General features: G+C 43.6%; 1 protein-coding gene across 1 annotated transcript in view; it reads left to right on the top strand.

Moving 5' to 3' along the window:
• The first annotated feature begins 6,003 nt into the window (after positions 1–6,003).
• LOC141129619 (vomeronasal type-2 receptor 116-like) overlaps positions 6,004–17,271 on the top strand; it is an 89,732-nt gene continuing 78,464 nt past the window's right edge. Inside the window, exon 1 of the mRNA XM_073617715.1 lies at positions 6,004–6,732. Coding sequence (XP_073473816.1) covers positions 6,004–6,732 — 729 coding nt within the window. The remainder of the gene's footprint in view (positions 6,733–17,271) is intronic.

Here is a 17,271-nt window from a genome sequence, read left to right as displayed (position 1 = left end):
CACATCCTCTATTTTTTGTTATACCAACCAGAGTTCAAGAATAAAGTTACAGTTTTATTAAGCACAAAGACTGTCTGGTGTTTTAAAGTTGCATGGGAAGGAAGAATGGGGTAATTTACATAAAGGTAATGAACAACACAGCAGCTCCCAAGGGAGTAGTGCACTACATATTCATTTTTACATTGGAGTTAAGCCATCTTTTAAATTTGTTCGCTCTTTTAAATTTATTACCCAATAGGATGCACTGGCTAATGTCCTTATTTAATACGCTATTAAGGCAAACCCATCTCTCCTCCTTGTTCTAAGATTTTATCCCAATTTATGCCTTCTAGTAAGGTTCGTAGTCTAGGGAAGTTGGCTCTTTTGAAATTCAGTGTCTTTGTATTCCCCTTATGTTTCCTATTTGTGTGATTTATACTGAAGTCAATTGACCTGTGATCGCTGTTCCCTAAATTGCCCCATATTTCCACATCCGTCATCAGGTCTCTATTGTTGGTAATCAATAGATCCAGTAACGCTTTATTTCTAGTTGGTGCCTCTACCATCTGACCCATAAAATTGTCCTGTAAGACATTAAGGAACTGGCGAGCCTTAGATGAATGCCTGGTTACTTCCAGTCTATGGCTGGATAATTAAAATCCCCCATTATGATGACACTTCACTTCCTTGCTGCTAATCCAAATTGTGATAGGAGATCCGTTTCCCCTTCCTCCCTCAGGTTAGGGGGCCTATAGCGTACTCCCAGTATTATTTTCCCCTTAGCTTCATCCTTTTGGAGCTCTACCCATAAGGATTCCACCTCCTCCCTAGCTCCCTTAGTGATGTCATCTCTCACATTCACTTGTGCATTATTCTTGATATATAGGCATACCCCTCCCTCTTTTTTACCCTCTCTATCCTTGCGGTAAAGGGTATACCCTTGAATGTTTGCCAGCCAATCATGAGAGTTGCTGAACCAGGTCTCTAAAAATTCCCATAAAATCCAAATCCTCCTCGTACAACAGTATCTCTAGTTCACCCATCTTGTCCGCCATGTTCCTGGCATTGGTGAACATGCCACGTAGTTTAGACCGGTCGCATATTATCCTCTTATTGCGTGTTCCGAGATTGCAACTAGGACTTGCTACTATACTTACCTTGCTTGGGCTTATGTGCTGTGGTCAACCTACCACTAATGCCCCCAATACTACCCTCTGGAATATGTTCCGCTCTGACTATCTCTACCTCTGGACCCTCCCCCCATCGCCTAGTTTAAAAACCCCTCTTACTTTTTGGCCATCTTCATTCCCAGCTGATCTGTACCCTCCTCATTTAGGTGCAGTCCATCCCTTCTATAGTACCGTGTGTGTTCGGGTTTAAAGGGATGAGGTGGCAACATGTATGAGGCATGGATGGGCATGTATGAGGCATGGATGGGCATGGATGAGGCATGGATGGGCATGTATGAAGCACGGATGGGCATGTATGAAGCATGGATGGACATGTATGAGCATGTATTAGGCATGAATGGGCACAGATCAGTGCTGTGGGCACTTCAGATCCAGCCCATAAAGCTGTTGCACTGGCTGCCTCCTCCAAACATGTGCCAGTTTGTTGACAAGTGATCGCTCCATCATTGGACAGAGTGATCACGTGGTAAACGGACGCTGTCATTGGCCCTTTACCTCGATCCTGCGATCACAGATGCTTCGGGGGGGGGGCGCAGGAAGTGCGAGTCTGTGAGGATGTCATAGTACACCCTCCTAGAACTAGCCGACAACGCTGTAGCCTTCATTTGGCTATGGCCCAGTCGGCAAACGGTTAAAGGGCCATAATACCAGAGAAGTGTGCTACAAAGTAACTAATTATTGCTCTAAATATTATAAATATGTACACCACATCCCAAGTTTGATAACAAAAAGAAGAACGGAAAATTGGGGGGGGGGCAATTTTTAGGTGTATATATATTTGATCAACAGATCGATCATTTACAGCAAAATAAAAATTCTTATCTTTATTTCTATTCATATAAATGAGAGAATCCCAATCCATGTATCTCAGATTCCTCACAGATTTTTAGTACATTACCTCTCTGCCTTCGCCAATAACCACGTCATGCAGGTTTCTTTAGGATATACATTTAATCACCGGCTCATTGGAGTCACTGACCCATCATTATACTTTAGACCTATGCCGCGTACACACGATTGGAATTGCCGACAACAAATGTTCGATGGGAGCTGTGTCATCGGACAGTTTTTGTCGGAATTTCTGACAACAAAAATTTAAGGGCTGGTTCTCAAATTTTCCAAAAACAAAATCCATTGTCAGAAATTCCGATTGTGTGTACACAATTCCGACGCACAAAATTCCATGCATGCTCGGAATCAAGCAGAAGAGCCCCACTGGCTATTAAACTACATTTTTCTTGGCTCGTCGTATGTGTTGTACGTCACCGCGTTCTTGACGTTCGGAATTTCCAAAAACATTTGTGTGACCGTGTGTATGCAAGACAAGTTTGAGCCAACATCCTTCGAAAATAAATCCACGGTTTTGTTTTCGGAATGTCCGATCGTCTGTACGTGGCAATAGAATGGCTGGATGTTGTAACATTTGTCACAGATGAGATCAGTTGGAAATGATAATCTATAAATCTACAAAAGCATCGCTGGTTCAAATGCCAACTACAGAAATACCTGCCTCTATTTGTCCTCTTTACCATTATCATTAAAAGTAAAAAAAAATCCCAAATTTTGGGTTGTCCCCAGAAAAGTAATGGAAGAGTAGTCTTCCAATGGGGACACTAGTTTTGGTGGCCTGGGGGGGTCCCCAAGGAATTCCTTTTATTGTCAGGGATTTCCTCTCACTTCATGTTTGGCTGTGTTCTGAGTCTCCTCAATGGGACACAAATGGTGAAAAAAAAATATCTGACCGGGGTTATAACCCTCCATTGCTCTATTCAAAGTAAAAGAAAAAGTTTTGCCCAGAGTTCTACTTTAATCTGAAATTGCCTTTTAGATTTAAATCATTATTTTTATGAACGTGTTCGTTTTGCAGGCTGTGGTAATCTCAGAAGTAACCATTTTTATGTAGTATTAAATCTTCTCCATATCTTGCAGTGTTGACGTTGAAGAGTACAGAAGCATGATAGTGATAATGTCTACGATCAATAGGATTAACAATAACCCCGATCTTCTGCCCAATGTGACCCTGGGCTATCGTATATTCAATACTTGTAATGATCCAATGAAGACTTTGGGATATGCCATAAAGATATTGTCTGGAGAAAAGGAAGCTCCTAACTATTATTGTAAGGGAGATGGAGAAGTGGCCACTTTTATTGGTGACAGTTCTTTACCTACAAATTATGCGCTGGCCCAATTCCTTAGTCTGTATTGGTATACACAGGTAAGTGATCACTGCAATATATTATATATGTAATAATAGGTTGTGTTCAATAGATGGCTCAGTCCAGTCTAAGTTAGACATGTGCACTGCCGAAAAATGTGTTTGTTTTCGTTTCATTCGTTTTTTGTTTTTTTTTGGAAATTCGAAAATAAGAAAGGAAAAACCAAAAATTCAAAAATGTTTTAAATAATTACTAACTAACTAATAATAACTAACAAATAAATTATAGGTATTGGAATTTCCTTTCAAATGGCTGTTAGTGAACGTAACAAATACAAATTTATCTGAAGTTACGAATTATCTAAAAAAAATTTTTTTAATTTGAAACCAATGTCTTTTAAAAATACAATGATATACCAGGAGATGTTCTTCAGGAGACACGCTCATCCTCATCTAGGTGTCCATTTGAGTAAGAAGGGGTCACAGTCTCTCCAGAAGATTGTGAAATGTGCGTACGGACATCCTTCTAAAGTTAAAAAAAAACGTTTCTGGATAGTTACGCAGCTGAACATATAGGCTGGCGAAATATCCAGAAGATATGGGTTGGTCCATCAACAGAAGGGTCCAGTCCTGACGACCTCTGGTCCTCTCATACAATTTTCTCCGTCTTCTGATCTGTCACAACATAATCAGAAGGAGTATTTCCTGAACTGTCTTCAGGGCTGGATCCATAGTGCATGCAGCTAGCAACAGCAGACAGCTCCCTGCTAAAGACTTTTTTGAATGTCCTGTGTGCATGAAGCCTTATACTGTACAACGTTTGATTTTACCTGCAAGTGTTTTGTGTGATCTCTCTTTACACCGATTGAAATAAACCCCAAAAACAAAAACTATCATGTAAGTTGATAAATCAGGCAGACAAAACAAATATGTTAGAGATCTTTGTGTACCATTTATATATTACATGTCTACATACAGTGCCTTGAAAAAGTACTCATAACCCTTAACATGTTCCACATTTTGTCATGTTACAACCAAAAATGTAAATGTATTTTATTGGGATTTTATGTGATAGACCAACACAAAGTGGCAAATAATTGTGAAGTGGAAGGAAAATGATAAATGGTTTTCAAAATTTGTTACAAATAAATATGTGAAAAGTGTGGGGGGCATTTGTATTCAGCCCCCTTTACTCTGATACCCCTAACTAAAATCTAGTGAAACTAATTGCCTTTTGAAGTCACCTAATTAGTAAATAGAGTCCCCCTGTGTGTAATTTAATCTCAGTATAAATACAGCTGTTCTGTGAAGCCCTCAGAGGTTTGTTAGAGAACCTTAGTGAACAAACAGCACCATGAAGGCCAAGGAACACACCAGACAGGTCAGGGATAAAGTTGTGGAGAAGTATAAAGCAGAGTTAGGTTATAACAAAAAATCTCCCAAGCTTTGAACATCTCACGGAGCACTGTTCAATCCATCATCCGAAAATGGAAAGAGTATGGCACAACTGCAAACCTACCAAGACATGGCCATCCACCTAAACTGACCGGCCGGTTAAGGAGAGCATTCATCAGAGAAGCAGCCAAGAGGTCCATGGTAACTCTGGAGGAGCTGCAGAGATCCACAGCTCAGGTGGGAGAATCTGTCCACAGGACAACTATTAGTCGTGTTCTCCACAAATTTGACCTTTATGGACGAGTGACAAGAAGAAAGACATTGGTGAAAGAAAGTCATAAGAAGTCCTGTTTGCAGTTTGTGAGAATCCATGTGGGGGACACAACAAACATGTGGAAGAAGGTGCTCTGGTCAGATGAGACCAAAATTTAACTTTTTGGCCTAAAAGCAAAATGCTATGTGTGGCAGAAAACTAACACTGCATATCACCCCGAACACACCATCCCCACCGTGAAACATGGTGGTGGCAGAATCATGTTGTGGGGATGCTTTTCTTCAGCAGAGACAGGGAAACTGGTCAGAGTTGATGGGAAGATGGATGGAGCCAAATACAGGGCAATCTTAGAAGAAAACCTGTTAGAGTCTGCAAAAGACTTGAGACGGGGCGGAAATTCACCTTCCAGCAGGACAACGACCCTAAACATACAGCCAGAGCTACAATGGAATGGTTTAGATCAAAGCATATTCATGTGTTAGAATGGCCCAGTCACAGCCCAGACCTAAATAAAATTGAGATTCTGCGGCAAGACTTGAAAATTGCTGATCACAGACGCTCTCCATCCAATCTGACAGAGCTTGAGATATTTTACAAAGAAGAATGGGCAAAAATGTCCCTCTCTAGATGTGCAAAGTTGGTAGAGACATACCCAAAAAGACTTGTAGCCATAAATGCAGAGAAAGGGGGTTCTACAAAGTATTGACTCAGGGGGGCGCCATACAAATGTCCCCCACACTTTTCACATATTTATTTGTATCATTTATCATTTTCCTTCCACTTCACAATTATGTGACACTTTGTGTTGGTCTATCACATAAAATCCCAATAAAATACATTTATGTTTTTGGTTGTAACATGACAAAATGTGGAGAATTACAAGGGGTATGAATACTTTTTCAAGGCACTGTATATTTCTTTGAATAATAACATCCCATTAAAATATTTCCCAACATCTTCTCCAGATCAATTATCGAGTTGCTGATCCTCGCCTGAGTGAAAGAAGAATGTATCCATCTTTATTCCATATGACACCAGATGATCGGGCCCGTTTTGCAGTTATTATTAGATTTTTGCAGCATATGGGGTGGAACTGGGTTGGAATAATGACATCGGAGGATGGCAGTGGTGATGAGGAGTCCCAAGAACTGAGTAAGATGATGAGACAACACGGGATCTGTACAGAATATATCATTCAGCTCACTTCAGATGATAAGTGGGAAATGATTATTAGTAAATCAACAGCTAAGGTTATCATAGTGTGTGGAACTTTCACAAATACCTTTTTTTATGTTAATCATATTCCCTCTGTTATAGAAAATATCACATTTATATTCCCACCACAATGGAGTAAATTAACTTCTGCACTAACTTTCACCTATAGATCAATTAACTGCAGCTTCATATTTCTATGGGAAGACCAAATCAACCTAGAGATTGAAGCCTATAATGATGGTTTCAGCTTCTACAGCTGCTTACATAACCCAATAATGGAAGATGTTTGGATTGAATGTTATGGGTGCCTTTCCCCAAACCGAGCCAAAAATAACCTTTTTCAGCACCTCTATGGGATTTCTGCAAAAATTTGTACAGATATAAAAAATCTTTCAGCCTCACTCAATGCTTTTACACCTACATCTTCCCATGTATACAGGGCTGTACGTATTCTGGCCCATGCTCTACATGGAATGTACATGAAGAAAAAGACATCTGAACACAATGGACTCCAGCACAGAGTAAGTGGATAATAAGTGTTTATATTACTAGGATCCGATCCTAGATTATATAATAATTATGTGACTGAAGTAAGATGGACAGCAATCTCTGCGCTCTATCTCCCTACCTGACCAATCAGGAATATTGCAGTCACCTTCTGAAGCATATTACACGTCACACCCATATTTAGAGTATACCATGTAACATGCTCCGGTATATGTCCTCCTCACCCCTCCCCCCTCCCCAAATCCTCCTCCCTTTGACAGCAGGCAGGTGATTCTCTCCCCACATCTGCTGTCACATTTTGAAAACAGCGTGTCTGTACGGAGCTCCACCCACACAGTTGCATCATTCATACATAGGAATAGAGAATTACAAGTCCCACCTGCCACCACAGCAAACACCTTGTAGTTCTTAATAAACTGCAAGGTCACTGATGAGCACACTATTAGAGATGGGCCAAACACCCCCCTGTTGGATTTTCCCAGCAGAACTCCTGAACAGGGGGAATGTTCTAACACGAATGCTTTGTTTACAAAGGCATCTTCCCGTTCTTCTTCTCTGTGACACGATCGTGGGCACCTGGTGGACATCGAATCCACAGTGCTGCTTCTTAAAGGGGACATACCTGTACGCCCTTGTGCCATTCTGCCGACGTATAGCATCGTGCAGCGGTCGGGAAGCTGTTAAATATCGTGTCTGAGGGGTCTCCTTAGTCTGCCTGTAAAGTTGTGCTTCTCTAGAGTGTATAGAACATGCTGCAGCAGAAATTACATTTCTAAAAAAAAAAAAAAAAAACACAACACAAGTCAAATCCTATTTAAAAAGACTAGCGGTTACAATTTGCGGCACCCGGCTATTGAAAAATTAAATAAAGAAATGGTGTAGGGTCCCCCCAAAATGCATGCCAGACCCTTATCTGGGCCTGCAGCCTGGAAGGTCAGGAAAGTGGGGACGAATGGTCCTCCCTGGACCATACCATACCACATGCCCTCAACATGGGGGGGTGGGTGTTTTGGGGCAAGGGGGGGCTGAAGTTCAAAGCCTATTGGCTACCATGCACAGCAGTACTACATTTTGCACTCTCAACTTTTATTAAATCAATCCCCCTGTTTCCAAACAAAGACGGTTCGGTGGGCGGTGGGATTGACGATGGATTTACATCGGGGGACATTATTTTTTTGTTTTTTAATAAAAGATTTGTCAAAAACTTGTCTCTTGTTTTTATTACTTTTTGTGCACTTTTTTTGGTGAATGGGGGGCTTCCCAATTCCGATAAGCTCCCCACCCGCAGACCCCATAACCACCAGCCACGGTTGTGGGGATGAGGCCCTTTTCCTCTATCAACATGGGGACAAGGTGCTTTGGGATGGGGGGACAAAGCCCCCCCTGCCCCAAAGCACCTACCCCCCATGTTGAGGGCATATTGCCTGGAATAATTCAGGAGGGGGGCGCTCTCTTGTCCCCCCTTTCCTGACCTGCCAGGCTGCATGCTTGGATAAAGGTCTGGTACAGACCTTGGGGGGAACCCCATGCCGTTTTTTTTTCTTTATTTTTTTAACTGGTACTTTTTTTATTATTCAGCGGGGAAACTCATTGACAGCTGAAGATGGTTGTTAAAGCGGAATGTCACGGAACGTCCCACACTCCGCTTGAGTGCTTCCGTCAGTATACCACTTCCTAAGTTCTGGAACAAGAGTCCAATGGATCTGGCTATAGGAACCCCCAAGAACTAGACAACACCAGTCTTGGAGTACATCAGAACTAACTCTTTATTTGAGATCTCACACACATTTATACAGCAGGTTGACCCAAAGCTAACCTAATTAACATGAGCTCATTTACTACAAAATTTACCCAGACCAGATGACAGACTTGTGGGCACCGAGCTTCACACAGTAGTATAAACACAATAGCTGGAGCTAATTACAATTAACAATACAAACAACAATCTCCCCCCTCCTCAGCTTAGACCATTCATCTCCTAGCCAGTGGTGGTGGCTAATGTGATCAGCTCATTCAATTAACACACATTACCATAAACATCAACACAGGGTTAATTAGAACAAACAACAATGAGTTGAATACCCGTAGAACCTGTGGTAAGCCAGACTAAAATCATTTACTTTAAACACATTATAGCTGACATCAGACAGGTGAGTGGAGTTGATGACACCAGCATCTCCTCACAGGATGTGTCCCAACAGTATAATTCAGTCTTATTCTAATATGGCATATAAAGGGTTCACAGAGTCTGTGTGTTTTGGGGGGACATGGAGCTGAATCCAAAGTAACACCAACCCCAGGGTCCCCAGGCATACAGCTCACAGAGAGCACCATTCCCCCAAATGCTAGGACCCATAATCGGTGGGCAAGAGGCTTGCGTTCAGTCCCCTCCAATAGCCTCTCTCCCGGGTGAGTCTGTCACATTTCTCCCCCATCAAAGGTTGACTAACAAGGTCCCAGACCTCCACCTGGTCTGGACATGCGTTAGTCAGGCAGAGTGAACTCACATAGTCTTCCCACATGATCTCCTTTCTTGGCTGCACGGAATAGTTGACCTCAGTAGGTGTGGGGCAGAGGTCATTTACTCAATGTCTGGCTGCCAGGGCTTCAGCTGGATTGTTTTTAACATCCCTGGGCTCGGTCTGCTGCTGGGCAGAGGGGCCGATCACCCCAGCTTCCTGAAGCTGTAGAGAGACACTAGGTGCTAGGCAGAGGCCAACGGTGCTCTGCCCTGTTCCCAGCGATTCAGCTGGGAGTAGCAGCTCCACTACATCAGCTTGTCGTCGGAGAGAGGGGCCAACTGCCCCAGCTCCCTGGAATTCCACAGTTGTTGCCGGTGCTGGGAAGAGGTTGGTAGCACTCTGCTCTGCTGCCAGCACTTCTGCTGGGGACTCCGCATCCTCCGCTCCAGCTAACCGTTGGGGCAGGAGGCTGGCTTCCTCCACTCCCAAACTGTGTAGTTGCCATTGGAAAAGGGAGCCGGCTGCTTCCTTTTCCATTCCCTCATCTGGCTGCTGGGACGACATGTCGATGGTACTGTCTCCCAGGTGCACGGATCTTTGCTGGGGAGGAAAGTCCGCTTCCTCCACCCTGGCCAACTGTTGGGGAGGGACAACACACACCTCCTCTCCCTTCTCCCCCTTGTATCTGCTGCTGGGAAGTGATTGCCACCTTCTCACCCTGAGCCTCCGAAACTGCCACAGGTGTGGGGCAGAGGTCTTGGACCCTCTGTCCGGTTGCCAGCACTTCTGCTGGGGGTTTGCTAGGTGGTTCCTCCTCTACAGAAACGTCTATTAAATCCCCAGTCTCTGGAAGTGGTAAAAGTGTGGGACAAAGGTCTTGGACCCTCTGTTCAGTTACCAGATCTTCAGCTGGAGAAGTTTGTTTTAACTCCATAGATGCTGCTGGCAGAAAATTACATGTCCCTGTCTCAGTGTTGTGGGAGAAAGGCCGACTACCTCTTCTCTCAAGAAGGCCGAAGCCACTGTTGGTGCTGGGCAGAACACAGTGAACTTTGGCCCTGATAGCAGCTCTTCTGCTGGAGGTTCATCAGGTTGTTCTTCCTCAGCAGAAAAGTCTATCAAATCCCATGTCTCTTCAACTGATGTCTGGGGATACAGGTTCACCATCTCCTGTCCATGGAACCCAGAAGATGCTATCATTTCTGGGCAGAGGTTAGCAGAGCTCTGCCCTGTTGTCAGCACTTCAGGTTTGGGGATGGCAATCTTCAGATTTTCCACTGCCGATTCTCTGGCATGCTGCTGAACTTGTTCTAGCAGTTTCCTGTATGCCCTTTCCAGATGCTGTTCCTTCCTTAGCAAATGGTCCAGATCAGGTTTGAGCTCTGAGACCCCTGCAAGACCGAGCATAGCCTCTCTATATTCTCGCAGGTCCTCAAGGTCAGGTTCCCCTTCATCACCAAACATAAAATGATCTGTAAGGCTCTCCCACAGCAATCCAGGGCCTCCAAAGTCATATCCCTCTGGAGAGCATTCTGTTGTCTCCCCTAAATATCCCTCCTCTGCGTGCCTTTGCAGAGCCCGATAGTGATTGTCCAGCTCTATCTCCTGCTGGACCAGCCTGTCCAACTCAGTCACCCATTGCTCCTGGGGCCGCTCTCCCAGGAATGCCATTTGCAATGCCCGTTGGCCACTGGTCCGTTGCTCTTGGGTTGGAAAGCACTTGCCCTGTTTTATACCAGCGAGCTGAGTGGCTCCAATCTAGAGCTTTACCCGAATCAGCTGCCTGAGCTCCAGGTATTCATCCTCAGACACCGTTCTGGTGTATGTTGAAAGGATGATCCGCAGCAGCCCCGGGAACTCTGATGCCAGGTCCATATCTCCGCTGGGGTGACTGAAGTCTGCTATGCTGATCTTGGATCCAGTTAGAGGTTTGGATGTCTCAGACTGCAGGAAGCTTTCCCGCTGCTTGCCACCAATGTCACGGAATGTCCCACACTCCGCTTGAGTGCTTCCGTCAGTATACCGCTTCCTAAGTTCTGGAACACGAGTCCAATGGATCTGGCTATAGGAACCCCCAAGAACTAGACAACACCAGTCTTGGAGTACATCAGAACTAACTCTTTATTTGAGATCTCACACACATTTATACAGCAGGTTGACCCAAAGCTAACCTAATTAACATGAGCTCATTTACTACAAAATTTACCCAGACCAGATGACAGACTTGTGGGCACCGAGCTTCACACAGTAGTATAAACACAATAGCTGGAGCTAATTACAATTAACAATACAAACAACAATCTCCCCCCTCCTCAGCCTAGACCATTCGTCTCCTAGCCAGTGGTGGTGGCTAATGTGATCAGCTCATTCAATTAACACACATTACCATAAACATCAACACAGGGTTAATTAGAACAAACAACAATGAGTTGAATACCCGTAGAACCTGTGGTAAGCCAGACTAAAATCATTTACTTTAAACACATTATAGCTGACATCAGACAGGTGAGTGGAGTTGATGACACCAGCATCTCCTCACAGGATGTGTCCCAACAGTATAATTCAGTCTTATCATTCTAATATGGCATATAAAGGGTTCACAGAGTCTGTGTGTTTTGGGGGGACATGGAGCTGAATCCAAAGTAACACCAACCCCAGGGTCCCCAGGCATACAGCTCACAGAGAGCACCATTCCCCCAAATGCTAGGGCCCATAATCGGTGGGCAAGAGGTTTGCATTCAGTCCCCTCCAATAGCCTCTGTCCCGGGTGAGCCTGTCACATGGAACTTCAGTCATTTTTTCATCTTTCCATCTATTAAATCTTCTGCTTTTGTTGTTTTAACTTTGGATAGTAAAACATTTTTTTTTCTGCCAGTAAATCCCTTATACAGCCCACTTCCTGTTCCTTGTCTGGTCATTAGCCTAGGCTTATGACATCATGCACAGCTCTCTCACTCTCCTGAGAGTTTGCCAGGAAAGGGAGGGGAGATGAGTCATAAGAGGGCCAATGAGAGCTGCAAAGCTGGAGCTGCGCCTCTGTGTGTCTGTGTAAATACAGGAAGTGAATAGGCAGCAGCTTTAGCTGCCCACAGTAAAAATGGATGCAGCCAGACTCAGCAGAGGGAGATTTATGCAGCATATTTAGCATGTACAGAATCACAGTATATATAAAATAATATGCAAAGTGGTTGGAGGGAAGCTTCAGAATGGCAAAGATGTTTTTATTACAAATTATGTGAGCAGTGTGCAGTTCCTCTTTAAGGACGCTGCGGTTCCTGGCCCTGCTCCCTAATAACCAGCTTACACTGTGCCCTGATTGGGCAAATCTTTGCCCAATCAGGGTGCAGAATGCACTGTGCAGCGCTCAGTGCACTGCAGGGTGTTTTTCTTGCAAAAAGATGTACATTTATTATTTTTTGCCTAAAGGTGAACTTAGCCTTTAAATATAAATAAATGGTTAGTTTTTAACCACTTCAGTACTGGACACTTTCACCCCCTTCCTGCCCAGGCCATTTTTCAGTTTTCAGTGCTGTCACACTTCGAATGACAATTGGAATGGAACAATGGTACCCATATGACATTTTTACATTTTTTTTTCAATTTATCAATTTTTTGAGACACATAGAGCTTTTACTTAGTGATATTTAATCCCCACTGTTTTTTTTTATTATTATTTGCTCTATAAATGAAAAAAATGCTAAATATTACAAAAAAAAAATTTTATTTTATCTTACAAAACTTTTGTAATAAATATACCTTCTTCATACATTTAGGTCAAAATGTATTCTGCTACATTTCTTTGGTAAAAATAACCCAAATCAGTGTCTATTATTTAGTCTGTGTGAAAGTTATAGAGTTTCCAAACTATGGGATATGTGTTTGAAAATCGAACAATCCTAAAGCACTGACAGACGATCGTATTTCTTGAGGCCCTAAAAATGGCAGGCCAGTACATATACCCCTTTTTGGAAAGTATTCAGTCCAAGGGATTTAGTAGGAGGCATGGTGAATTTTTTGAAGTTATAATTTTTTTTGTCACACTTTTTTGGAAAATGAAGAAATTAAATAAAATGTGTTTTGTTTTTTTTACATATTGTCACTCAAAAAGTACAGTCAGTGTCAACATAGTGACACTGTACTGCTCTGGAGAAGTGATCAGGATTTTTTTTATCAGGATTTATTAGGCAGTGATCAGGATTGCCTATACAGTGATAATCACTGTATAAGAAATAATTTTTACACTGTGAATGGCATCCATTCATGTGTCATTGTGTACTATTGTGATAGCTGTGATTGTCCACAGCTATCACATGGTACAAGTCTGCTGTGATGGACCCTGTACCATGTGATCACTGTGACCAATCACATAGATTGCAATTGTACACAATGCCTATGAATGACCATCATTGTTTACAAATGACATGTGATCGCTGTAATTGGTCACGGTGAGCACATGGTACCAGGACTGCACACCACAGCCCGGTACAACGATCTTTGTTTGGACACAGTGAGATTGATTTAATAAAAGTTCAAAATGTGGTACTGCTGTGCATGGCAGCCAATCAGCTTCTAACTTCAGCTTGTTCAACTTACCTTTGACAAAAAACCTGGAAGCTGATTGGTTTTTATCATTATTAATTATTATTATTGTACATCAAGCTGCTTGCCTATTGTCCTGTAGCCCATCCCAGCCTTGTGCAGGTCTACAATTTTATCCCTGATGTCCTTACACAGCTCTCTGGTCTTGGCCATTGTGGAGAGGTTGGAGTCTGTTTGATTGAGTGTGTGGACAGGTGTCTTTTATACAAGTAACGAGGTCCAGTTAATACAGGTAATGAGTGGAGAACAGGAGGGCTTCTTAAAGGAAAAATAACAGGTCAGTGAGAGCCGGAATTCTTACTGGTTGGTAGGTGATCAAATACTTACGTCATGCAATAAAATGAAAATTAATTATTTAAAGTCATATAATGTGATTTTCTGGATTTTTGTTTTAGATTCCGTCTCTCACAGTTGAAGAGTACCTATGATAAAAATTACAGACCTCTATATGCTTTGTAAGTAGGAAAACCTGCAAAATCGGCCGTGTATCAAATACTGAGGGTGAGGGTAAAGGTGATGGACTGGCCAAGCATGGCTCGGTTTTAGAGAGATTTCGTTTTAGGAAGTGGTCCGACATCCACACTGATATGTTAGTTAGTAAGTTAACCACTTCAGCCCCGGAAGGTTTTACCCCTTTCCTGACCGGATGACTTTTTACAATTTGGCACTGCATCGCTTTAACTGGTAATTGCGCGATCGTGCAATGCTGTACCCAAACGAAATGTGCGTCCTTTTCTTCCCACAAATAGAGCTTTCTTTTGGTGCTATTTGATCACCTCTGCGGTTTTTATTTTTGCGCTATACAACAAAAAAAAAGAGCATCAATTTTGAAAAAAAAACAATATTTTTTACACTTTGCTATAATAAATATCCCCCAATTTAAAAAAAAAACAAATTTCTTCATAAGTTTAGGCCAATATATATTCTTCTACATTATTATTATTATTATTCAGGATTTATATAGCGCCAACAGTTTACGCAGCGCTTTTCTACATAATTTTTCTTAAAAAAAAAAAAAATTGCAATAAGCTTATATTGATTGGTTTGCGCAAAAAAGTTATAACATCTACAAACTATGGGAAAGATTTATAGCATTTTTATAATTTTATTTTTTTTTTTACTAGCAATGACGGTGATCTGCGATCTTTAGCGGGACTGCGACATTGCAGAGGACAGATCTGACACTTTTGACACATTTTTGGGACCATTGACATTTATACAGCGATCAGTGCTATAAAAATGCACTGATTATTGTGTAAATGACACTGGTAGGGAAGGGGTTAACACTAGGGGGCGATCAAGGGGTTAAATGTGTGTTCCCTCAGTGTGTTCTAACTGTATGGGGATAGGATTGAGTAGGAGAGGAGACATTTTGCTGTTCCTACTTACTAGGAACAAACTACATGCATCCTCTCCTCTGACAGCACAGAGATTTGTGTGTTTACACACACATGTTTACACACACAAATCCCTGTGCTGGCACTCGTGCATGCTATCGATCGCCACCGCCGGCCATGCGCATCAGGTCTCTGCCGTGCAGCGGGTGCGCGTACCCTCTGGTGGCTCTTAAAGGAATCCCATATATGTACGGGGTTTCCCTCAGCGGTGCCATTGTGCTGCAGTATATGTACGCGAGTTGGTCGGGAACCAGTTAATAATGCAAGAGGAGACTGAAGGAGTGGGGTGAGGAGTAGACAGATAGATTTGAGTCTCATTGGTGTATAGATGGTATTGGAAGCTGTAGGTGGTTATCAAGTGACCAAGGGAGGAAGTGTAGAGAAGAGAAGGGGTCCAAGAATAGAGCCTTGGGGGGGCCCCACAGAACAGGGCAATGGAGAGGAGGAGACAGAGTTGTAGGTAACACTGCAGGAGCGCTGTGATAAGTAGGAGGAGAACCAGGAAAGAGCAGAATCTCGGAGGCCAAGGGAATGGAGTTTATTGAGAAGGAGCTGCTGGTCAACTGTACCAAAGGCCACAGGAGGTAAAGTAGTAGGAGTATGGAGTAGTGGCCATTGGTTTTAGCAGATAGTAAATTGTTAGTGAGTTTTAGTAAGGCAGTTTCTGTGAAGGGCTGAGAGCGAAAGCCAGACTCTAAGGGGTCAAGCGTTTTGGAAGTTTAGAGGTGAATGGGAGCAATGAGATGGGTCTTAAGTTGTTGGTGGGGTCCAGTGAGGGCTTTTTAAGTATGGGAGGGATTTGCGCATGTTTTAGAGGGGGAAAGGGAGAGGGAGAGATTGAAGATGTGAGTGAGGGAGCATAGGATAGAATAAGATGGTGACCATAGTAGTTGTGAGAGAACAGGATCCAGTGGACAATTGGTTAGGTGGGCATTTGAGAAAAATGTTGTAACTTCTTCAGTAGTAGCCAGGTCAAAAGAGGAGAGTGTTGACTGTGCTGTTAGGCGAGGTATGTTGAGTGGGGAAGATGTACAGCACCAAATGTTGCAATCTCAACTTTTAGTAACCCCAGTGGGCCACAGGTTGCACACCACATGCGTCTCTTTAAAGATTTTTTCATCTTGTTTATGTGCTGTATATAAAGATCCTTCTTTCTACCACCCCTGTCTCCAGGGCTGGCCCTACGATGGGACCCGATGGTACCATTGGTCCCGAGCGGCACTTTCAGGGAGGTGGCAGATTGCGTTCTGCCCGCTCCGCTGCTTTTCCCACTGAGGAGCCCGGCGCCAAGGTGACAGGAGCGTGCGGGCAGTACAGGGGAACAGAAAGTGGGCGGGTCAGTGGCTGAGTGAACAGGCGTGCCAGTCAGCAGATGAGTGGGCTTGATGGCCAATCAGCAAGGCGGGCGGGCGGGGGAGCAGAGAGATGACATCTCTCACCGCCTGCCCTGCATCACTGTAGTTCCGCCCACACTGTGCAGCCGCAGGCAGCAGAGATATTACATCATCTCTCTGCTGTCTGCCTTCACTCTGGGACACAGCAAGTGGCAATACGCTACGTGTGGCAGGCAATGTTGTGGCAAGTGAAACATGTCAGAGAAGGGTGCTCCTCAGGTGGGAACAACAGTGGGTCTAAAGACAGCTACAGCGCAGGTCTTACTTGCCGGGAGGGCGCCCATGTACATCCTCCTGAGATCGCGCCACCTGTGTGCCCCCTGCAGGGTGCACGTGGCATGCTCTGTGATCAGCAAGTCAATAAGACTTGGCTGATCATAGATCGGAGTAAGGGGCCGATCCCGGCCAATGACAGCTGATTACGTGATGTAAACAGAAGATCGGTAATCGGCTTTTGTTTTACTCACGCTAACAGCGTGAGGAGAAAAAAAAAAAGCAGAACCCCAGGTTTTGTCAGAGGGACATCGATCCCGAACAGGAAGAGCCACTGCTGCTCTGCAGTGCTCACCAGTGCCACCTACCAGTGCATATCAGTGCTGCCTAACTGTGCCCACCAGTGCCACCTATCAATGCCCACATTTGCCACCTATCAGTGCCCCCCATCTGTGCCCTTCAGTGCCACTTCTCAGTAGCAAAAAATA

The sequence above is a fragment of the Aquarana catesbeiana genome, linkage group LG02 (genome assembly GCF_042186555.1).
Source record: "Aquarana catesbeiana isolate 2022-GZ linkage group LG02, ASM4218655v1, whole genome shotgun sequence".
Taxonomy (NCBI): Eukaryota; Metazoa; Chordata; class Amphibia; order Anura; family Ranidae; genus Aquarana; species Aquarana catesbeiana.
Note: the sequence above shows the minus strand (reverse complement) of the source record. Positions and strands in the feature narration are given on the sequence as shown.